Source organism: Megalobrama amblycephala, linkage group LG14, assembly GCF_018812025.1.
Source record: "Megalobrama amblycephala isolate DHTTF-2021 linkage group LG14, ASM1881202v1, whole genome shotgun sequence".
NCBI classification, from domain to species: Eukaryota; Metazoa; Chordata; class Actinopteri; order Cypriniformes; family Xenocyprididae; genus Megalobrama; species Megalobrama amblycephala.
In genome coordinates, this window is record NC_063057.1 from 22,241,577 (window position 1) to 22,266,982 (window position 25,406).

General features: G+C 42.4%; 1 protein-coding gene and 1 pseudogene across 1 annotated transcript; both read left to right on the forward strand.

Annotated features, from left to right (window-relative positions):
- On the forward strand, positions 1-25,052 carry LOC125246013 (neoverrucotoxin subunit alpha-like). The gene is made up of 5 exons (XM_048156856.1): positions 1-134; positions 1,142-1,234; positions 7,714-9,420; positions 20,495-20,530; positions 23,812-25,052. Exons 2-5 carry the CDS (start codon positions 1,144-1,146, stop codon positions 24,330-24,332), a joined length of 2,355 nt encoding a protein of 784 aa, XP_048012813.1. The 5' UTR covers positions 1-134; positions 1,142-1,143; the 3' UTR covers positions 24,333-25,052.
- LOC125246484 lies at positions 10,994-11,110 on the forward strand (annotated as a pseudogene).
- Positions 25,053-25,406: the final 354 nt, after the last annotated feature.

Consider the following 25,406-nt stretch of genomic DNA (forward strand, 5'->3'; position numbering starts at 1 on the left):
CAGTTTTCTTGCAGTAAAAAATGCCTCAAGGACTATATATATGACCAAAGAACCCAGTTGGCTTCAGACTTCAACTAAAGATATTACCAGACAACTTCTTTCTTTGACATAGCGAATACACGCAAGGACTCCAGGTGAGACACCACTTTAAAATGATACGAACAGGTTATGCTATGACACTGTGAATAGCCACCTTCAGTTTATGAGGTGTTTAGACCTCAACAGTATACAGGAAGACTCAAAATGCATTAGGAACAAAAATATGTCTCCAAACTAATCAGATGCATGTCATTTCACCACAGGCAATGGTTAGACATTATTTATTGGATTACGTTCTGTGAAGGAAGGATTTATGCCTTTATTTGTTTAAACACTGAATTAGAATTAATTTTAAAGAATTTTAAAACAATATGGGTTAGGGTTCTAACTTCTTTAGGTCTGTCTAAATATCATTTAGTAATTGCAATGTTTTCTGGTCCATATCCTTTCCTTAGGAAGGTGTGCTAGACACGGATTAATGTAACATAAAAATACTATACTTATATATTTTGCTATTGCATTGTGGAAACTTTCATAAAGTTTCATAAAGGCGAATGTTGGATCACAATAATTAGAAGTTTCCACAAATCCCTTCACTCGATTGGGATGTTTTATTCTGGACGGCAAGGGCAGTGACTGTAACATCGAGCGTATTTTGCAGTATTAAACACGTATTTATACCGACTTCATCAGGCTCCGATAATTCTTCAATAAGAACACAAAGAATGTCCTTCTCAGCTGCCATAGTTGCAACTCTTGCGTCATCAGATCAGGGTGTTCAACGCACCACCGTTTCCGTTTAAAAAACATTTTGCAACGTTTTGTTGGGGCTGAACGCAGCCCAGGTGTGTCTTATTAATTAGCCTCGTTAACTCATCTGTTTGCCTTGTATATAAGCCCTCAGTTTCAGTCCGGTCTTTGTCCTGTGTTTTTGTACATTGTGATATGTGTGGTGTGCCATTACTTGTGGATTATCAAGTAAAGTCTGAATTTGGTTGTCATTTGCCTTCATCATGTTTATCAACACCAGCAGATCATGACACAGTCATTATTAAACTTGAAATGTATAAATATCCCCATTGTTCATTGTTATTTACTGCAGCCATGGAATCACAGACGATTGAAGTGGCAGCTCTGGGAAGAGCTCTGTATCCTGGTATGCTGTATGACTGCCGCAAAGACACCTTCATTCCAGGTGCTGTACAGTACCTACTGAAATGCCTTTTATTGCCCTCTTCACCCAAATGTGAATCCACAAAACAGTACATGTGTGGTCATTTTGAGACATAAGATGAAGCACACAAATATTAACCCTCAGGGGTTTTGACATGCCCTGACATTTGTGTCTTTTTCAGTTGTTCGTAAACATATTAATGGCATAAGTGTCATTACACCAGTGGTGTAGTGTAGTTTTTTCTAGTGAGTATACTGTGATTTTTCCCTCCCAGCCTCATACTCACCCGTCCCAGAGCGACACCCCATAAGCACCTCCACACTCACTAATGCATATAGTGTGTATCTGATCTAGGCTACATGTGAGAGCTTTCTGAAAGACTGATGTGTGTGTGTTATCAACATGTCAGTTTATTAGGCCACAGAGGCTGTAATGTTGGACCAAAACGAAACTCAAAGCAGTACTCCAGGCAATGTTGGTTTATTTAATAAAAAGATAAAAATAAAATAAAAATCTTTGTAAGCCAAAAATCCAACAAAAGTTCTTCTCAGAGGAATTAATAACATGAGAGATAAATGAAAAAAAAAAAAAAAAAAAAAAAAAAAAAAACACATGGGAAAATAAAAAACTAGACAGAAAACAAAACTAGAGCACATAAACAATCAAATAACTAAGAACACCTTACTTGAGGGGGCTTGGAAGGGCTTGGAAGGGCTTGGAAGGGCTTGGAAGGGCTTGGAAGGGCTTGGAAAAACAGCAGGTAGCACACAGCCAAGACTCAAAAACCAAGTGAGGAACAAAGGGAAAAACACAGCTAAAATACCCTAGGAGAAACAAGGCACAGGTGACCTGGATAACACTAACAAGAGTAAATGAGGAAGGATTAAGGCAGAGGGGAACACAGTGGACCTCTAGGGGCATGGAGACAAACTACAGGAGGTAGAATGCTGACAAAGTCAGACATATAGTCATTTTTAAACAATAGTTGAGTTAAATAAAACTGCCCAGCACATTGGGCAAACATTTAACCCAACCACTGGGTTAAAACAACCCAATCACTGGGTTGGTCAATTTTCATGACGCACTGTAAATTCAATTTAGCATTTTTACATATTAAAAAACTGCATTTTCCATATTTCATTTCCAAAAAAGGAAAAACGCATGGATGCAAAAGTACACGGACCTTAAAGTCGAAGAAATGTCAATTTACGAGTTTTCTATTGTAAAATTATTTTTTCTCTCACACTTTCGAGAGCCATGTCTCTGAAACCATGATAATGAAAACGGGCATCTCGGAACACATGGTGACGGGCGAGATTGCTCCCCTCTTATTCCTGTTAAAAAGTCAACCCATTCTCACTCACGAGGAGTATCTAACCAATAATGTGACGAGACGTCAGAGGCGGGTGACGTCACGGACCAGGAAACTATAAAGCATGCCCAGAACAAAGAACGCTTGCTTCTGTTGTCTTCAGCAAGCGCTCTGTGTTATCGTGTGTCTTATTTGGTGTTGTTTGTCTTATTGCATATAAACAAGTCATGATCTCTTATTTGGTGTTGTTTGTCTTATTGCATATAAACAAGTCATGATCTCTTCGTCTGAGGACAAGAGTATCTTACACCAATCCATATATTTATATAAAAAAGTCACGTATTATGGCGAGAAACAGCAGTTGAATGGGAGTTGAGCATGTCCAGGCAGCTCTCGAGGGAGTTGTCTGTGTGCACTGTAAAAACTCACTCACACTATGCTCCAGTGTTCCCCGCGGATCGGGTCCCGCTTCTGCTGAGGCAGGGCGGAGGCTTCATTCGTGGGGTTCACAAATGGATCTGACAGAGGGGTTAGAGACGGGCGCCGCCCTTTCTCTGCCCTCACCTGCCAGGTTAGGTGCCGTCTCCCAGGTGGAAGCACGCTCTGCGGTTTCTTCCCCCGGTTGGGGCACCGATACTCACATGTCCAGCTCCGAGGAGGTGAATATTGTGATATTGATCTGAGGACTCGCCACCTCACAGTCACACACATATCGTGTTTCAAAATCACACATTTATAACAAATCAATAGTGAACAGCAGTTTGAATCGTGTTTCCCCCTGTGCTACACTACAAAGCGAGTGGGGATGCACGCGATTTATGTGTCGTTTGCTGGGAGTGGAGCATGCACGTCAGCTCACAACTGACAGTGACGGTGCTCATTCATAAAAATGTCCCGAAGAGAAGCATGCTCTAGCGGGAGTTTTGTAGCTCCACTCCTGTTGGCTTTATTCTCGAGGGAATAAAAGTCTAACGCAAGGCTTGGATCTCGCGCTTGCCGAGGCAGTGTGTGGATTGAGTTTTCATTAAAGAATATATAGCTCAGATCTTGCGCTTGCCAAAGCAGCGCGTAGATTAAGTCTGCAAGAAAGAATATACGGCTCGGGTCTCGCATTTGCCGAGGCTGCGCATAGATCACGTGTCAGTAATTTTATATATATATGTATTTATATTTGGAGGGAACTGAGTAGACGGGAGTTTCCCTTTCTCTCTTTTCCTAAAATACCTTGCGAATTATTACGAGCTATAATTCTTTTTTGTATTCTAAATATATTCAGCCTGTTCAAAAAAAATCTGTCTGCATTTAATTTGAGAATTAAATGAAATATTGAATACATTAAATTCTGAGGAATTTAAAAGAAAATAAAGGAGACCGTTCTGCCAACCCTGCCACCTCGTGTGCTTCAGGGCGCAGTGGTTTCCAGTGTTCATCCAAGAAAGAGGAGGACTGTAGAGCGGTCAGTTCAAATGTTTCCTGCCGGTTCGCCGTTTCAGGGCACTGGACTGACCGTTCATCCAAAGAAAGTGTCGCCACCTGTGCTCCCCCGCAGAAAGCTTGGGGACAGGGACAGGCTGAAGTCTTTGTGGGGTAACACAGATCTGCGGACTGTAATTATCACCAAGAAGGCTTCGAAGAGGTCCTGATGCCAGTGGCGCGGGACATTGGAGGGCAGTCCCCTCCAGAGAGGGTCGGGTATTAAAATACTTGGTACCCATCCCTCTTTGGTGCCCTCAGGGGACCGTTCTGCTAACCCTGCCACCCAGTGTGCTTCAGGGCGCAGCGGTCTCCACCGACCCTCTGAGGAGGGCCGGTCATCACTTGATTCGGCTGTTCCTTGCCGGTTTGCCACTTCAGGGCGTCGAGTCAAGTGCTCAATAAACACCAGAGGCCAGTCTCGAGAGACTGGTTCCGTTAGTAAATTTTCTGGCAGAATGGCAACTTCTCCCAAATATTTCAAAATGGGTGCTGCTCACAATAGAAAAGGGTTACAAATTCAGGTCTCGCCTGCCCCAGTTTAATGGGGTCCTTCCCACAGTGGTGGCCCCCGAGCAGTCTCTGGTAATGGAACAGGAGGTTATGGCGCTCTTGCAAAAAGGAGCTATAGAAGGGGTTCTCCTCCCAGCAAGCTGTCATGGTTTTACAACCAATACTTTATTGTTCCAAAGAAGGATGGAGGGTTATCCCACAGATCAGGTCCGAGGACTAGTTTGTTGCGATAGACCTGAAAGATGCTTACTTTCATGTATCCATCCATCCTCAACACAGGAAGTTCCTCAGGTTTGCTTTCGGGGGCGAAGCTTACCTGTACAGGGTTCTTCCCTTCGGCTTTATCACCCCGCACATTTACGAAGTGCATGGATGCAGCTCTGGCTCCACTGAGACTCCAGGGCATCCGCGTACTGAACTATATAGACGACTGGTCGATTATAGCTCAAACAGAACATCTGGCAGTTCAAGAGCAAATCGAGATGTTGTTCTGCCACACATGAAGAGGTTTGTCCTGAGGCTCAATGGCAAGAAAAGTGTGCTGGTTCCGGCTCAAATTACCAACTACTTAGGGATAGTTTGGGACTGCACCACGATGTATGCACATCTGTCTCCTGCTTGTGTGAGTTCCATCCTCAATGCCGTGAATGGGGTGAAACAGACTTTTGTTTTAAAGACTGTTGTGTCTCATGGCAGCCGGGTCCAACGGGATACCTTTTTGGCTTGCTGCACATGAGACCCTTGCAGTGGTGGCTCAGGACCCAGGGGTTTTCTCCGAGGGGAAATCCTTTTCGCACGATCAAAGTCACGCGGCGATGCCTTTGTGCTCTGGTCGTGTGGAAAAAGCCTTGTTTCCTGTCCCAAGTATCTGTGTTGGGGGTTCCTTGTCGTCGCGTAATGCTTACGACGGATGCTTCCCTCACGGGCTGGGGGGGGGGGGGGGCGATCATGAGTGGTCGCTCAGCTCAGGGTCTCTGGGAGGACCATCAGAGTTCCTGGCACATAAATCGGCTGGAAATGATGGTGCTATTTCTTGCAGTAAAATACTTCCTCCCAGACCTGAGGGCCCATCACATGTTGGTCCGCATGGACAACATGTCGGTGGTCTCATATCAACCATCAGGGGGGTCTGCGGTCTCGCCAACTATGCAATTGGCCCGTCAGATCCTCCTGTGGGCCCATGGGAAGCTCCTCTCACTGAGAGCAGCTTACATCCCAGGGCATCAAAATGTGGGAACAGACGCCCTGTCGAGGCAGGGGCCGAGGCCCGGGGAATGGAGACTCCACCCCAAGTTGGTGGAGCTCACTTTGGAAAACTTTGGTCGAGCGGAAGTCGACCTATTTACTTCAGGGGAATCAACCCAGTGTCCACTGTGGTTCTCACTATCTCATCCAGCACCATTGGGTCTGGATACCATGATACAGACGTGGCCGAGGCTGCATCTGTATGCATTTCCCCGTTCGCTCTGCTCCTGGGAGTTCTGGAGACTGCTCCCCGATGGAGCTTCCTCTCAGGCAGGACCTCCTGTCTCAAGCGGGCGGCATGATAATTCATCCACGCCCAGAACTACAGAGACTGTGGGCCTGGCCTCTGAGGGGGCCAGGCTCATATATGCTGGTCTCCCAACTGAGGTTGTGGAGACCATACTCCACTTCAGAGCTCCCTCCATGAGGAAGTTGTATGCGGCCATTTCGGCCATGCTCCTCTTGGGGATTCCTCGGTAGGTCGAGGCCTCCCTTTTTATACGCTTCCTCCGTGGTACTCTGAGGCTGAGGCCTTCAGTACGTACAAGGACTCCGGCCTGGGACTTGGCCGTGGTATTAGAAGGGTTAGCTGAGGCTCCCTTCGAACCACTAGAGGAAGTTTCAGAGAAATTCCTCACCCTAAAGACCATATTTCTACTGGCTATTTCATCTCTTAAAAGAATAGGAGATCTTCAAGCACTTTCAGTTGCTCCTTCATGTCTGGAATTCGCACCTGGAATGGTCAAAGCATTCCTGCACACTAGACCAGGCTATATGCCTAAGGTCCCCACCAACGTCCCAGGTCCCATTGTACTTCAGGCCGCCTATCTTCCTCCATTTACAACTTTGGATCAGGAGAAACTCAATCTGCTCTGCCCAGTGAGTGCTTTAGATGCATATGTCCACAGAGCTGCCCTATGGGGCAAAACAGATCAATTGTTTGTGTGTTACGGGTCTCATAAGGAAGGAGGCCCAGCATCTAAGCAGAGAATGAGCAAGTGGGTGGTCGAGGCTATCTCACTTGCTTATGAGGCGGCCGGACAGCCATCTCCATTAGCTGTCCGTGTCTACTCTACTAGGGGTATGGCGGCCTCAAAGGCCTTAATGTCAGGAGTATCCATTAATGACATATGTGATTCAGCTGGATGGTCATCCCAGCACACATTTATTAGGTTTTACAACCTGGACGTAGGCTCCACTCCGGGGTCCTCAGTTCTGTCTACAAGATAACAGACAGGTACTTGGTCTTACGGCGTAGTTGGGACAGTTCCCATGAAAGGGAATGTCTCGGGTCACTTGTGTAACTCTGGTTCCCTGAATAGGGAGCGAGACGCTACGTCGCGTTGCCGTACCCCCGGCATAACTGTGAGCGTCTTGCTTTAGCCATAATCCAGAAGCTAGCATTCTTTGTTCTGGGTATGCTTTATAGTTTCCTGGTCTGTGACGTCACCCGCCTCTGACGTTTCGTCACATTATTGGTTCGATACAAGAGTGCTTCACGACGCAATCACGCAGAAGGTTCCCATAACGTCATATGACGTAGCGTCTCATTCCCTATTCAGGGAACCAGGGTTACACAAGTAACCCGAGACGTTTTCTTTATTTTGCAAAAAGCACAACATTTTGTGTACACAAATAAAAAAAGACTTTTTACAAAGTAGAATGGTGTAAAATTTTTAATTGTATGTCCAAAATTTACGGAGTATTTTGAGTCTCTTTCACACTGATAAGGCAAGGCAGGGCAAGGCAATTTTATTTGTATAGCACATTTCATACACAATGGTAATTCAAAGTGCTTTACATAAAGAAGAATAATAAGAAAAAAGCAAGGTGGTATCGCCGGCGCCACCGCCAACTCCAGAGTGTTAAATTATTAGTCTTATAGATACAACATCAGTATGTTTACTTCAACAGTACATTGTGTCCTCATGCATAACTGTTAATGTTCTCATTTCAGGTGTTACTCTGTGGGATAAGAAGTCACTGAGTGAAGATTTGGACAGTCATCGAAAGCCCACGACAGATGTGAAGTTCAGTTGCTCCGACTCTCTCTCTGATAAGTCCAGTCTCCTAGATGTAAACGCTTCCCTGAAGGCCAGCTTCTTGGGAGGGCTGGTGGAGGTGGGAGGATCTGCCAAGTTTCTGCGTGACACCAAATCCTCAAACCAACAGTCCAGAGTTGCAATGTATTACAAAGAAACCACAAGATTTGAACAACTCACCATGACCCATCTGGGCCGAATCACCTACCCTGAGGTGTTTGACCAGAAAACTGCGACTCATGTGGTCACGGCTGTACTGTACGGAGCTCAGGCCGTCATGGTGTTTGATCGGACATTTTCAGAAGAGGAAAACAAGAAGAAGATTGAGGGAGAACTGTATATCATGGTCAAGGCCATCCCTGGAATTTCCATTGAGGGAAGAGCAGATGTAAAAATGGCAGACGGTGATAAGAAAATGGCTGAGAACATCTCCTGCACATTTTATGGTGATGTCCACCTTGATCAGAACCCCACCACATACAAAGAGGCCCTAGAGGTGTACAAGAAGCTCCCCGCTATCCTGAAGGAGAATCCACAGAATGCTGTTCCAATAAAAGTCTGGCTCTATCCTCTTTCTCTACTGGATAAAAAAGCAGCTAAGTTGGAGAGAGAAATCACCACACATCTGGTTTCCAGCGTTGAAGATATAATAGAGGGGCTGGTAGAGGCAGAGAGGACAAGCAACGATCTCTCCAATAATACACTGGTAAATGTTTTCAGAGACGTCAAAGAGAGGCTGCGCTTATTTCAGGGTTCTCTTAACATTTACAAAACAGTGATCCTGAAAGCAGTGGCCAAGGTCTTGCCTGCTATACGAGGAGGAGAGATGGGGGAGAAGTCACTGGAAGACATCCTGAAGATCCACTACCACTCCCATTTTAAAGCTGACCTGCTTATCCAGTGGTTAGATCAGGCAAAGTCTGAACTTGACCTCTTGAGTACTCAAACCAAGATGCTGGAGGGAATCAAAACTGAAGACTCAAACCATCTCTACACCATCTTCCTTAATCCTGATATTGATGTTGTGGTGTGCTTGACCTTCACATCTCTGAAGTATGAAGACCAGGATCTTTCAAACCTGAAGGAGTTTGTGGATTCTGAAGAGTTCAAGAAGCTAGAAGTGGTAGTGCAAAAGTCCTCTAGCATGTTCATAACAGAAGAGTGGTTCAACAAGCCTGATGTTGTTTTAAAGATGAGAGAGATCTTGCATCTTTTCAAAAGTTTTTCAGAGGCTAACAAAAATGAAAAGAGATACCGTTTCATTATTTCTGCCATCTCTGATCCATCCAGTCCAGGCTCCTCCATCTATCTGTATGAAAAAGGGAAGCTGACAAACACACAGTTCCAGCCCGTGTCGAAGCCTCCCCCACCAGAAGTGAAGGAAATGAAGGAGCGCAGTGTGTCCCTGAAACTGCAGAAGTCCCCGACTGGAGAAACTGTGCAGTACAGAGTGGAGTACAAGCAGGTGAAAGAGGAAGAGTGGCTTGCCAAAAACACACCTGATAAAGACTTTACTCTGACTGGATTGGAGTTAGGAAAGCAGTACCTGATCCGCTACAGGATTGTGGGTAAAGTGGGAGTGAGTGAAGCCAGTGACACTATCGGCCCCATACCGCCTTCAGGTAAGTGCCATATGCACTTTTTTGCATTAATCTTTACTTAAAAAAATAAAAATTACATATATATTCACACTGTCAATGTTTGTATTGACAACCATATTTCCTAACAGGTGTGGTTATTAATAAATGTGTAACATGTTGTAAAGTGTTTCCTATCCGACTGGGTAGCACTTTATTTTACAGTACGTGTACTTTCCTGGTACATATATAGTAATTATATTGTACATACAGGTAAAAGAGTGGTAAAACAAAGTACTTACCTGACATGTTTGTACATGGAAACTAATAAGAAACACTGCTGTACTTTCCAACGGTACATACATGGTAATTACTTTGTACTAGTAGTGATAGTAATAGTGTTGGGTAATAACAGGCACTTACTTGTAGTGTCCGTATATGGTAACTAACAGACACATTACTGTACTTACTAATGGTATGTACATGGTAACTATGTTGTACTTACAGCCAAGTGTGGACACACATAAGGGACACTTACTCACAGTGTATGCATGTTAACAACAGTACAAAACAGAGGCTTACCAAACAGTGTTTTCTCACTGATGCCATTTAAAAAAAAAAAATTCTCAAGAAATAAAGTAATTGTGCATCTTATTTTACATTCCTTACTAGTTAATATGCTTGAGTTTATTTTTACTTTACAAAGGTAAAAGAGCTGGTAATTCCTATGTAATGTTTATGTACAAGGGTGCACTTTATTTTACTGTCCTATTTACATGTACTTACTATGAACGTACTAGTGAATATACCAATTAGTTAATGTGTAAGTTACACCTGTGGCTGGTTGCATAAACTTAGCCTCTATGTTAAGACTGTGACTTAAGATCTAGTCTGACCAACTAGCAGTTAGTTAGGGCTAATCAGTCTTACTTTTCTGATTCAAATTAGGCTGATCTACCTTTTTATGTAACTGACTTTACAAAGTTAGTAACAGTCCTGAAGAAAAAAATAGATGACTTTAGCTTTAAGACTAGTCTAAGCAGTTTATGCAACTGGCCACTGGTAAGACCTGGTAATTCCTATGTAATGTTTATGTACAAGGATGCACTTTATTTTACAGTCCTATTCCCATGTACTTACTATGAACGTACTAGTGAATATACCAGTTAGTTAATGCGTAAGTTACACATTACTTAGGTTGGGGGGTTCCTGTTATTACCCACAATTGTCTGTAAGTACTACATAGTTATTATGTATATACCATTAGTAAGTACAGAAATGTGTCTTACAAGTTACCATAAATAAGTGTCTGTTATTACCCACACTTGTCCATAAGTACTACATAGTTACTATATACATACCATTAGTAAGTACAGTAATGTGTCTGTTAGTTACCATATACGGACACTGTAAGTAAGTGCCTGTTATTACCCAACACTTGTCTATAGGTACAAAGTAATTACCATTGGAAAGTACAGCAGTGTTTCTTATTAGTTTCCATGTACAAACATGTCAGGTAAGTACCTTGTGTTACCACTCTTTTACCTGTATGTACAATATAATTACTATATATGTACCAGGAAAGTACATGTACTGTAAAATAGCAGTACTGTAAAATGCCAGCAGCCATATCACCCTGTAGCCCAAGACCGGTTGCCCACTGAAGCTAAGCAGGGCTGAGCCTGGTTAGTACCTGGATGGGAGACCTCCTGGGAAAACCAGGTAGCTGCTGGAAGAGGTGTTGGTAAGGCCAGCAGGGGGTGCTCACCCTGTGGTCTGTGTGGGTCCTAATGCCCCAGTATAGTGACGGGGACACTGTACTGTAACAAGCACCGTCCTTCGGATGAGACGTTAAACCGAGGTCCTGACTCTCTGTGGTCATTAAAAATCCCATGGCACTTCTCGTAAAGAGTAGGGGTGTAACCCCGGTGTCCTGGCCAAATTCCCTCCATAGGCCCTTACCAATCACGGCCTCCTAATAATCCCCATCCATTGAATTGGCTCTTTCACTCTCTCTCCTCTCCACCTTCAGCTGGTGTGTGGTGAGCGCACTGGCGCCGTTGTACTGTGGCTGCCGTCGCATCATCCAAGTGGATGCTGCACACTGGTGGTGGATGAGGAGAGACCCCTGATATGATTGTAAAGCGCTTTGGGTGTACAGTAGTACATATGAAAGCGCTATATAAATGCCTCATTCATTCATTCATTCATTCATTCAAAATAAAGTGCTACCAAAATGATAATAAAAAACAATAAACGGCTCATAATTAAAATAAAACACAAAAAAAACAACAACAAATAATCATCTTAAAACACAAAACTGTTGACTCTTCAGCCATTTCTGCTGAAAGAGCTCTCTCTAAACTTGAGATGGTGGCTTGTATCCAGAAGGTTCAAAACGACAATCATCACTGACAACTGTGGTAAAACGTAAAAGACTATCTATCTATCTATCTATCTATCTATCTATCTATCTGTCAATTTGTCTGTCGCTGTCCGTATTACATAATACTGTAATAAAGACAAAGTAACTGAGATCCACTGGAGGAAAGTCGTGGAGAACCCGTGCAGTTTTATTCCATTACAAGATCAAACAAAACATAACATAAACTTGACTTAGCATGGTTTGGCATGTCTTGATCTTGGCAAACAAAGAACAGGAACAAACTCAACAAACAGTGGTACAAGGAACAATGCTTAACTATAGGTGTGTCTCAATCAGCTCACTAGTTCAGCAGTCAGGGCACTGACCAGGGAGTTGGCCATTTTAAGGGCTGTCTCAATCGCAGAATCCTTCCAGGGCACTGAAATGTTTGTTACCTAAAAAGTCCCAGTATGCACCGTGAAAACCAGGGATCTTAATGGAAGTTCTAAAAGCGCAAAACTTGAATCACATGAGCCAACTCACTACACTTAACGATGCGCAATAGATGTTTTTAAAAATACAAAACATTATTATATTTCAGCATAAACATACATCGCTGGACAGGTAATGAACATAATTTAGCTAACATTTATAATTTATTTACGGCTGAAATGTTGCACGTATATGTACCAAGCAAATAATTTATTATAATGTACTTTAAATAATATTACAAGTAATGTCAGAAAGATATCAGCTCTGCTGTTGCTCATAAATACCAGTAGTGATGTTGTACAACAAGGACGTTGTCACGTCGCCAGAAATATAGTCATAAGTGTCCCAATGTGTAGTGAACCAGCATCCTTTACTCTCTTTACCAGTGCCCGAATTTGTGTACGCGATATACTGATTCACGAGCTCAGGAGCTAGGGAGCAGATTGAAACACAAACAAAGACACAGGGCAAACATGAGGGTTTAAATACACAAGGGCTAATGACTAGACAAGACACATCTGTGCACAATCAACCATTAAACCAATGAAAACATAGGACACATGATAAGGGAGCACATGGCAGGATCACATGACACAAACCAGGGATATCGTTCCCATAGCACCCCCTTCGGGATGCAGTGCAAGTTCCCTCGAAAGGGAACGTCTCAGGTTATGAATATAACCATAGTTCCCTGAGAGAGGGAACGAGACACTGCGTCGTGTTGCCATACTCCCTGCATCCCTGTGATCGATTTGCTTCGGCAATTTAAGCTGAAGCCAGTCTTTCCGGATGTGTATTTATCCTTTCCTGTTTGTGATGTCACCCGCTGGTGACATTCACTCTCGCCATTGGACTTGTTGACACATGTGCATCAGACACATTCACGCTGAGGGCGTTCCCATAGCGCCCCCTTTCGGGGAGCAGTGTCTCGTTCCCTCTCTCAGGGAACTATGGTTATAGTCATAACCTGAGACATTAAATACACAAGGGTTAATGACTAGACAAGACACACCTGTGCGCAATCAACCAATAAACCAATGAAAACATAGGACACATGACAAGGGAGCACATGGCAGGACCACATGACACAAACCAGGGAAACACATGGCAAAAGTCAAGTCAAGTCAAGTCAAATTTATTTATATAGCGCTTTTTACAATTTGTAATTGTTTCAAAGCAGCTTTACATATTAGGAGCACAGAAAAAAGAGAAATGGTTAAAAATAAGCTGTACAAGCAAGCGTGGTAATATGTAACATATACAAGATGGTGCTACATTAAGCCAATGTCGGCTGACTCCCAGGGGTGGAAAAAACCCCCTAGGAGAAAAACCCAGTGTGCTAGCACTGGGAAAAAAGTCCTAGGAGGGAAAAAACCCCTTGGAAGATATATATAATATATGTAAATGGATATGGAGATCAAAATCTGAATTATACATTTTTATTATAGAGATTAAAAATAGATTATATATAAATATATGTAAGCGGATACGGAGATTTAAAAATCTGAATTATAGATGCAGCCAGAACTGGATCTGTAGGCCCATTGTCTCCTGGGCTACGTTGTAGTCAGGTCCAGACACAGGTTCTCCATCTGATCTGGATACGGCCTGGATCCAGCACCCGGAAAACCTCAGGATAAGCAGAGAGACAGATATTAGCGTAGATGCCATTCTTATTCTGATGTACAGGTATATCTAGTGTTATAGGAAATGTTCTCGGTTCCGGCCGACCTAATTATTGCAGCGTAACAATCCTTTAACGGATTTGAAAAATGTTAATGTATTGATAATGTGTTATGTGTATGCAAGAGCAAAGAGATGTGTTTTTAGTCTAGATTTAAACTGACAGAGTGTGTCTGCTTCCCGAACAATGCTAGGAAGATTGTTCCAGAGTTTAGGTGCTAAATAGGAAAAGGATCTGCCGCCTTCAGTTGATTTTGATATTCTGGGTATTATCAACTGGCCTGAATTCTGAGATCGCAATAGACGTGAAGGACTATAATGCACCAAGAGCTCGCTTAGATATTGGGGAGCTAAACCATTTAGAGCTTTATAAGCAAGTAGCAAGATTTTAAAGTCTATACGATGTTTAATAGGGAGCCAATGTAATGTTGACAGAACTGGGCTAATATGGTCATACTTTCTGGTTCTAGTAAGAACTCTAGCTGCCGCATTTTGGACCAACTGTAGTCTGTTTAAAAGCCGAGCAGAACAACCACCCAGTAGAGCGTTACAGTAATAGGGACATGAAACATGACAATGACTACTTACAAAATAAGAGACATGAAACTATAAACATGAAACAAAACCCAACACCATCTGTGACATATTCGCCCCTCTATTGGCGGCTCCAGACACCCAAACAAAACAAAACCCAACACCCAAATTTCAGGAGGATGGTAGAGCAGAGGTGGTCTTGGGGGAGGGATGGTGGGCCAGGCCTGTGCAGGGGAACAAGACATGGAACAGGGCATGGCAGAGGCGGGCCTGGGTCATAGGGCATGGGAGGACCTAGGCCATGGAGCATGGGCAGACTTGGCAGGCTAGCACATCTCCGGGGCGGAGCTAGCAGTTCAGGGGACCATGGCGTTGCAGGCAGTTCAGGGGACCATGGCAGTGCAGGCAGTTCTATGTGCTCATAGTCTGAGGCAGTCACTGGACTCTGGTCAGGGGCTGGAACCCCCTCTGGATGCTGGTCAGGGGCTGGAACCCCCTCTGGACGCTGGTCAGGGGCTTAAGCCATCACAGGATGCTGGTCAGGGACTTGAGCCATCACAGGACGCTGGTCAGGGGCTGGAGCCGATGTGTGAGCAGCCCACACATATAATGGCTGTGGCCATAATGGTCAGTGCTGCATACTCTGGAGACTCTTGTGTGGTAGCCGTCTTGGCTGAGGGCTCAGGCGTGACAGCCATCTTTGCTGAGGGCTCCGGCATGGCCGCCATCTTGGGACGAGGTTTTGGAATGGCGGCCATCTTGGGACGAGGCTCTGGAATGGCAGGCATGATGTGAACAGTCTGTGGCTGGGCAGGGGTGGCAGTCGTGGCATGGATGACTCCAGACATGACGGTCAGGACGTGGAGACACTCTGGTGTGGTGGCTGTGGTGGGCCCTGTGGGATTGTGGAACCCCTCATCCACAAATACCACAGTATGCAAGGAACCACTCAACAAAAGGGAAAATTCAATATACTGGTCCAAAGACCAGTGGATTTTGACTCCAGGTAGCCTTGAGCAATAGGGTTAATTTAAACCCACTCGAAAAATGTCCTTGAGTGCTACCTCGTTAAAGTCCAACCAGCAACACAGTCCACAAAATTCCAAGCTCCTCTTGGCTTTTTTCTCGATTGTCTTAAGCAATAAAGAATCTATGGCTTGGATCTCGCTTTTGCCGAGGCGACGCGTTGATTTCGAGTCTGCAAACTGCAATAAAGATTCTAGTGGCTCTAATCTCGTGTTGGCCGAGGCGACGCGTAGATTACAGGCCAGCCCCACACTGGATAGAGCTGTGTACACCTCAGTATACGGTGCCCGCCCCACTTCATTGTCCTTAGGGGGCCGTTCTGCCAACCCTGGCACCCTTGGTGCTTCAGGGAGCAGCGGTTTCCAGCAAGCTTATGACTCAGCGTTCACGCATCAGGTTCGCACCCTCTGAGGAGGGTCGAAAAGCAGTCAAATGGGTTGTTTCCTGCCATTGTGTTTCAGGTCACCAATGTGGCTGCTCTAAGTATACCAGAAACCAACCTTGAGAGGCTGGTTCCCTTTTGTGGATTTTCTGGCAGAGTTGAGGCTTCTGCCAAATTCATCTCAATGGGCAGGCTCTGGTAATGAAACAGAAAGTAAACTCTTTTGCGAAAGGAGCTATGAAACAGGCTCCTCCTCCCAGCAGAGAGTTAGGGTTTTTACGGCCACTACTGTTTTGTTCCAAAGAAGGATGGAGGGTTGTGCCCTATATTAGATCTTAATCATTTGAATCATTCAGTCAGGAGACTTAGGTTCAAAATGTTGATGCTAAACCAGATCCGAGGACTGGTTTGTCATGATAGTTCTAAAGGATGCATACTTCCATGTCTCCATCCTTCCACAGCATAGGAAGTTCCTCAGGTTTGCTTTCAGGGGCAATGTATACCGATATTAGGTTCTTCCATTCGGTCTAGCTCTATCACCCCACACGTTCATGAAATGCGTAGATGCAGCTCTGGCCTCGCTCAGGCTGCAGGGCATACGCATTCTGAACTGATTAGATGACTGGCTAATATTAGCGCAGTCGGAACAGATGGTCAGTTCAACATTGAGATGTTGTTCTTGCTCATATAAAAAATTGGGGTTGTGGCTGAATGCCAAGAAGAGTGTGCTTTCTCCATTACAGAGAACCACCTTCCTGGGCGTGGTATGGATTCAGTGATGCTGCGGGCCATTCTGTCGCCCACTCGTATTGCTGCAATCTTTTCAGTCACACAGGAGATATAACTAGGCCAGTCACTCACTGTAAAACAGTTTTCTAGTTTTCTAAACTGTTGGGTCTGATGGCAGCTGCGTCCAATGGTGATACCTTTTTGGTCTGCTGTACATGAGACCCTTACAGTGGTGGCTCAGGACCAAGGGTTTTCCCTGGGGGGGAACCCACTTCGTATGATCAAGATCACGTGGCGGTGGTTCCTGTCCCAGGGCCCTGTGTTAATGTCATTGAGTGACTCTCATGATAGACGTTTCTCTCACAGGCTGGGGAGCGGTAATGGAAGGACGCTCAGCTCAAGGGCTGTGGAGGAGTCATCATCTTTCGTGGCACATGAATTGCCTGGAGATGATGGCGGTCTTCAATGTGTTGAAGTTCTTCCTCCCAGACCTGAGAGGTCATTCGTGTTGTCTGAACAGACAATACATCAATGGTCTCTTACATAAATCAACAGGGGGGTCTGCGTTCACGCCCACTATGCAAACTTGCACACCAGATCCTCCTGTGGTCCCTGGGGAAGATGCTCTCCTCGAGAACAATCTTATTCCAGGGACCTAGAATATAGGAGCAGACATCCTGTCGAGATAGGGGCTGAGGACAGGGGAATGGAGACTTCACCCCAAAGTGGTGAAGCTCATATGGGAGATTTATGGCCACGTAGAAGTGGATCTTTCCTGTCTCAGGATACAACTGTCCACTGTGGTTATCCCTCACACATCCAGCTCCTCTTGAACTGCATGCAATGGGACAGACATGGCCGAGGCTACGTCTGTACCTTTTTCCCCCAATTGTTCTGCTCCCAGGAGTTCTGGGCAAAATTCGGTCAGGAAAGGATAAGTCTACTGCTAGTAGCACCTTACTGGCCAAGTCGGATATGGTTCTTGGACCTTGTGTCTCTCCTCGACTGCTCTCCTTTGGAGATTCCGATCAGGAGAGACTTTCTATCTCAGGCGAAGGGCTTGATTTTTCACCCCGCCCAGAAGTATTGAACCTGTGGGTTGTGGCCCCTGAGGGGGCCCAACTCATAGTATCTGGTCTCTCAACTGAGCTTCTGGAGACCATATTTTACTCCAGAACTCCAGCCACAAGGAAACTATAGGCCCTAAAGTGGAAACTTTTCACTTCTTGGTGTGATGTGCGACAGCTAGATCCAGTTAACTGCCCAATTGGTACAGTACTGGAGTTCTTGCTAAATCATTTTCATCAGGGCTATCCTCGTATTTCTGCATACCATGTCCCTGTGGATGGTAGAATTGTGGGGTATAACCCTTTTAGGTATTCGTTTGCACTCTGAGGCTGAGGCCTGCAACTTGCACTAGGGTTCCTGCTTGGGAGTTGGCCTTTGTGTTGGAGCTTCATTTGAGCCGCTTGATTCTGTCTCAGAAAAATTTCTGACATTGAAAACTGTTTTTCTCCTTGCCATTTCTTCCCTAAAAAGTGTAGGAGACCTTCAGGTCCTATCTGTATCCCCTACGTACCTTGAGTTTGCACCAGGGATGGTCAAAGTGTTCCTTTACCCTAACCGGGTTATATACCTAAGGTTCTGACCAATATTCCACGGCCTATAGTGCTGCAAGTTTTCTGTCCTCTGTTCTCAGATCCAGACCAGGAAAAGTTGAATCTTGTGTTTCCAGTGTGAGCACTGGACACCTAATATCCACAGAACTGCCACTGTGGAGAACTTCAGATCAACTATTTGTTTGTTTCGGACCGTGCAATTAGGGGTCTCCCTGCGTCCATACAAATGGTTAGCAAGTGGATAGTTGAGACTATATCACTTGCTTATGAGGTCTCTGGTCAGCAGTATCCACTGTCTGTCAGAGCTCATTCTACTAGGAGTATGGCGGCCTCCAAGGCCTTGTTGTTATGAATATAACCATAGTTCCCTGAGAGAGGGAACGAGACACTGCGTCATGTTGCCATACTCCCTGCATCCCTGTGATCGATCTGTCTTTCTGGATGTGTATTTATCCTTTCCTGTTTGTGATGTCACCAGCTGGTGACGTTCACTCTCGCCATTGGACTTGTTGACACATTTTTGTTTTGATGTTTGTTTTGGATCATTGTCCTGATGGAAGATCCAACCACGGCCCATTATTGGATTTCTAGCAGAAGCGGTCAGGTTTTGATTTTTATTTGTTGGTATTTGATAGAATCCATGATACCATGTATCTGAACAAGATGTCCAGGACCTCCAGCAGAAAAATAGGCCCACAACATTAAAGATCCAGCAGTATATTTAACCGTGGGCATGGGGCACTTTTTATCCATGTGTGCACCAAACCCATCTGGTGGGTTTGCTGCAAAAAAGCTCTTGTTTTAGTTTTATCGGAACCATAGAAGCCGGTCCTGTTTGAAGTTCCAGTCTTGTCTGACAACTGAATATGCTGGAGATTGTTTCTGGATGAGAGCAGAGGATTTTTCTTGAACCCCTCCTGAACAACTTGTGGTGATGTAGGTGCTGTTTATTTATTTTTTTAGGCTTTTTTTGTGTTTAGGCTTGATTTTTTTTTTTTTTTTAAGGCTTTTTGTGTTTTATTGTATTTTGTATCATATCTTCTGAATCAAACATGATAACACAGACAATGTGATTTGTACCCCTATGTTTTGATGGTCAAGGATTACAATGATACCATATGAAACATCATAAACTGTTAATGGTGAATTCAGTGACGTGAGGAGGAAATCACAGTATCTGAGAACCTAGGCTAGACTTTATAATATCATGTCTGTTGCATGCATGTTGTGTGGAGTTTCAAAATCTTAATCCTTTTGTTCATTAACCCTGACAATACAGTGACTGTAAAGAGTAGAATATCCAATATGACCTCAGCAACATAGCTTAAAAAGATTTACTTCAAAAAATCTACTCTGCTCAAAACAAACAAACAAATAAATAAATAAATAAATAAATAAGGGTACACTTTACACATTAGATCTCAATGAATTAAATATTCAATTTGAAAATCTTTATTCATATACATTCTGTAATTTGTTAATATCAAAATATGTGACAACAGTCAATGGAAACCAAAATCATCAACACACTGAGCACTGGGTTCAAATATCATACCAAAAGTCAATGTAAAAAAGTTACAGGCTGATCCAACTTGCATGAAGTTCATCACAGCGACTCATAATGTGAGTCAGTAGTGTGTAGGGCTGCACAGTTAATCAAATTTATAATCGTGATTACAATTACGGATGCCACAATAACATAATTGTTCAAAAATGCAATCACAAAAAAACAAAACAACAAAAGTCCACTTACAGAACATTATTTTGTGTGCTTAAGATGTGTTTTTTTTTTTTTGTTTAGTTTTGGTATAACATTATAATACCATATATTTTTACCAAATCAAATATGGTGACATGTCAATAATATCAATATCAATCCTCAGGATTTGGGCTCTGTAAATGGAGACATTTCTCTAAATATCTTCTGTGTCACCTTAAGTTATATAGCGCTTTTTACAATGTAGATTGTGTCAAAGCAGCTTTACAGTGATAGAGGGAACATAAATGGCCGTACAGCAGCTCTAGAAGAAAATAGTGTTAATGTCCTGCTCAAGTTCAGTATTGATTCATTCCGTTGTAAAAATCAATAGTTATTAATTTAATACAGCAGCTCTGGAGAAAACAGTGAAATCATCGTCCAGCTCAGTCTCATTCAACAGTGTCAATGCGGGCAGATCAAATGTTGATCGATCTTCTGTGTTGGAGGATTTCTGCATATGTCAGCAATGGATGATGGGATGATTTTCTCTTGATTATAATCACACTCTTCATGTCTCTTGATTTCCACAGAAACTGATCCCAAGACCAGGAATGACTTCCTACAATGTAAGTCACTGATAAAACAAGCATTAAACTATCTATCTATCTATCTATCTTGCGATAACACCAAATTTAACACACCTGCTCCCCATTCACACCTGAGACCTTGTAACACTAAAGAGTCACATGACACCGGGGAGAGAAAATGGCTAATTGGGCCCAATTTGGACATTTTCATTTTTGTGGCCGGCGGTTTAGACATGAATGGCTGTGTGTTGAGTTATTTTGAGGGGACAGCAAATTTACACTGTTATACAAGCTGTACACTCACTACTTTACATTGTAGCAAAGTGTAATTTCTTCAGTGTTGTCACAAAACAAGATATAATAAAATATTTACAAAAATGTGAGGGGTACTCACTTCTGTGAGATACTGTATCTATCTATCTATCTATCTATCTATCTATCTATCTATCTATCTATCTATCTATCTATCAAAACTACTACAGTAAAACGTACAGTTTTTCTCAGTCGCTTTGGCACATTGCTCGAAACAGTCTTATCATTCTCTAAACTGTAAGCTCAATTGTCACAATGGTTCTCTGAAACATCAGAACTCTGTCGCATGTCTGCAAAATGTAGTTACTCTCACAAAACATTTAATTCATGCTTCAAAACCTAGTTTTTGTGTCAGTAAATTGGCCAATGCCATCCAAATAACAAGTCTTCTTGTCATCGTGAGAACCACACTGGAATGTCAGTTTTGTCTGAATGTTCTTGTGTATCACACTGAGATTTTCAGATACAGATTTCAGCAGTAAGTAAAAACTTACTAGTAAAAATGTCAATACTGTAGTACATAAAAGGAATATGGACATTTGGTCAGTTTATAGTAGGTGGCCTTAACTACTATGTACTTACATTAAAAAATAGCTACAGTGTGTTTACTGTGCTCATATTGTACGTAGCTCCAGCTCAAGAGCAGCGGTAAAGCTTTAGATTACAGCCCGGAAATTACTGCGTAATTACAACGTATTTACAGTGTAACTTTCGATAATTATAGTGTACCTATAAGTTCAAATTGAAATTCAAATTTATTTATAAAGCACTAAATAAGACAACAACAACGTTGACCATAGTGCTGTACAAACAATAACACAATAAGAAGACAACTTTTAAAAAAGGTTCACATCCATATAGTTATATAAGTAATATAAGAATAAACCTTAAAAAGACAATCAAATTACATATTAACTAGGATCAGAAGAGGCATATATGATACTAGCAACCTCCGCAACTTCTATGATCGAATGCTATCGTAAAAAAATATGTTTTCAAATGGCTTTTAACCCTTAAATGCATGACTGTTTCGCCAATCATTCTTACATATTCGGGTCTTTATCGACCCGGATCTATATCTAACACGGAAGGATCTCTACCTGTCGCGATAATATAAAACTCCTCTGATATTAGAGTAACAATTACAGAAGAATAAAATAAGTAGTATTTTGTTAGCTTTTGGAGCTTGAAAGAGCTCAGTTTGAGCAGATGTTTTATGCCATCATCACTGTCCTCGTCAGAGCTCATTTCCCAGTAAATTCAGCAAATAATGGGCTAGTTTTATGTTTGAGGTCACGAATATGAGCCCATTCGCGATCTCAAACGTATTCTTAAAACTATATAATTTTCAACATCTTCAAAATCAATATTTCGATCGCTAACAGCTTCACCAGATCCATCCTGTAACAGTTACAGTCATATATAATTGTGTTCAGTACTTGCTCTGCAGTAAATCGCTGAGCCATTTCATGTTTTTCTTAGTATTTCGTTTTCTGTCTGAATGAATCGTCACTTCAGCATTGTGTATCCCACCTTGTGGAATAAAGGTGAACTGCACTTATTCAATCATCTAAGATTCAATTATTGTTGTGCAGAAAAAATATAAGTACACTTATACACACCTCGGGTCGTTAGCGACCCTATACAATTTTTACAAAAAATGAGTACAAAAATAGGCATTCTTTTATAATTTTAAGATTTTTTTCTTGTTATATTCTTTATAATGAATTGATTGAGGAATACCAAGAAGGTTGATGTCTAACTTTAAAAAATGAACGAGGAGGAGGGTAGTGAATGACGTCCCGGGTCACTAAAGACCCGAGGTATGCATTTAAGGGTTAAACTGGCCGAGCGTCGGTATGTTCCTAATATAGAACGGCAAGCTGTTAATTTAGGGGCAGCGACCTTCAAACGTGCGATCCCCTCTGGATTTTATCTTAGACCGGAGGACAACAAGAAGTTTCTGTGATTGAGATCGTAAGGATCTTATTGGCTTATGTTCCTGAATTAAATCAGCAATATAAGATGGAGCTATGCCATGTAGAGATTTAAATACAAATAATACAATTTTAAAATTAATCCTAAAAGAAACAGGCAGCCAGTGCAATGATTTTAACACCGGGGTAATATGATCTAATTTACCAGTGCCTGTGAGCGTTCTTGCAGCCGCATTTTGGACCATTTGCAGTCTGTCTAAGACTTTATTTTGAGCACCATAATATAGCGAATTGCAGTAATCTAATCTTGAAATGATAAATGCATGAATAACTTTTCTGGGATAAAAAAGGCTCAATCTTAGAGATCATCCTCAGTTTGAAAAAACTAGTTCTGACAATTTCATTTATCGGCTTGTCAAATTTTAGTGCGCTATCGCAAATCATCGCCAATTTTTTTACATGGTGTTTCCTAAAGGGGACCCAGCTTAATTTTAACTGTCTTATCAAGTTCAGAAGGACCAAAGATAATCAATTCTGTTTTCAATTAATTTAGGCTCAAAACATTTATAGACATCCATGCCTTGACATCATTCAGCCAAGCCAACAATCTTTCCATGGCGGTGGAGTCATTTGACTTGAATGGTACATACACTTGTGTATCATCTGTGTAGCAGAGAAAGGACACACTGTATTTGTGCAGAATTGAACTTAATGGGAGCATATAAAGAGAAAAGAGAAGCGGTGCTAACACAGACCCTTGAGGAATACCACACGATAAAGGTGATGTACACTCACCTATACCAGCAACAAATATTTAACAAACTTATTCTTCCGCACACGTCTGCCAAAACATACGCAAATTGCTTAAATCACTTAGAAATCCAAGTCTGATGTGAACAAGAAACTGATTGTTCAGAGACCTGAACTTATTGTTCTGAGAAATAAAAGTCTCGTTTGACAATTGAGCCAAAGTGACTGAAAAACTGTCAACTTTCCAGCTGAAAACCATCAAAGTTTGTCTACAAACGTTTTTATCTAGTTCCTGATTGTGATGTGTTTTATCTCCATCAGATTCCCTTCAGCTCACTCTGGATCTGAACACAGTGAATAAATCCCTCCGTCTGACTGAGAGGAACAGAGTGATCACTAACAATGTCATTGAGCGTCAGTCGTATCCTGATCATCCAGACAGATTTGATGGGTGGCCTCAGGTGTTGTGTAGAGAGAGTGTGAGTGATCGACGCTGTTACTGGGAGGTTGAGTGGAGTAAATGTGTGTTTATATCAGTGTCATATAAGAGCATCCGCAGGAAGGGAGAGGGTAATGATTGTTGGTTTGGACGTAATAATCAGTCCTGGAGTTTAGAGTGCACTCCCACCAATTACTCATTCAGATACAATAACACAGAGACTGTAAAGTCCATCAGCACTAGAATAGGAGTGTATGTGGATCAGAGAGCAGGAATTCTGTCCTTCTACAGCGTCTCTGGAGACTCAATGAGTCTCATCCACACAGTCAAGACCACATTCACTCAACCGCTCTATCCTGGGTTTATGGTTGGTAATGGATCATCAATGAAACTGTGTGATTAAATCAGACTGTAGAGAGATTCTACCCATAATGCTTTGAGCTCATGATGATCCAGTGACAGTGAGATGCTATAGAGTCTCTTCATTACATTAATACTATCACTGAAATATCATGTCAGAATAAAGAGTGTGTGTGTGAGTTTGTGTGATAAATCCTTACATAGACAGTCAGATCAGTGTGTGTGTTTTCTCAAGTTTGTGGTGATGGAAATCAGTTTTTATTATCAATCATTTATCATGTTTGTAGAATTGAGATTAGTTGAACATCTGTCAGTGAAATAACGTCAGAATAAAGACATAATAAATCCTCATATGGATCAGTGTGTGTGTGATAAATCCTTACATAGACAGTCAGATCAGTGTGTGTGTGTGTGTTTTCTCAAGTTTGTGGTGATGGAAATGAATTTTTATTATAGTGTCACATCAATCATTTATCATGTATGTAGAATTGAGATTAGTTGAACATCTGAACATCTGTCCTCATATGGATCAGTGTGTGTGTTTTCTCAAGTTTATGGTGATGGAAATCAGTTTTTATTATCAGTCATTTATCATGTATGTAGAATTGAGATTAGTTGTGCATGTTTTAATCAGGTGTATTTCAGGGGTTCAAGCGCTGAAGCTGCAGCATCATTATTGTGTTTGTGCTGTTTATCAATGATTGTTTTTCTGCTCTAAACATGTCTGTACGTCATTGAGGAAATAATAAAAACTTCTTCTGGACTGTTGGTGTTGTTCACTCAAAACTCATGAAAACCCTGATACATTAAAGCTCTGTGAAGATATGAAATGATCAACACACTCATTCATCTGCTGATCAAACCCAATGAATCCTGATACACTGATGATATCATGAGGAAACAGACCGATATACTCAGATCCAGCCATAGGGGGCGCTACAGCTGAAACACACTCTCAGATCTGCAGCTTAAACATTCATATTCATCAAATGATAACACATATTCAACAAACATGACCGTCAGCAGCCAATAAGATCAAATCACAATGTCTGACTGTTATGAAAATTAAGATATTTGAGTCAAAATGAGGCTGTGTATCAAATCCTGTGAGATTCAG

Bases quoted from the DNA above. Each gene is read 5' to 3' on its own strand.
- LOC125246013 (XM_048156856.1), top strand. From the start codon at position 1,144: ATGGAATCACAGACGATTGAAGTGGCAGCTCTGGGAAGAGCTCTGTAT. The intron at 1,235-7,713 runs GTGCTGTACAGT...TTCTCATTTCAG, and splicing joins CAAAGACACCTTCATTCCAG to GTGTTACTCTGTGGGATAAG. The intron at 20,531-23,811 runs GTAAGTCACTGA...TATCTCCATCAG, and splicing joins CAGGAATGACTTCCTACAAT to ATTCCCTTCAGCTCACTCTG.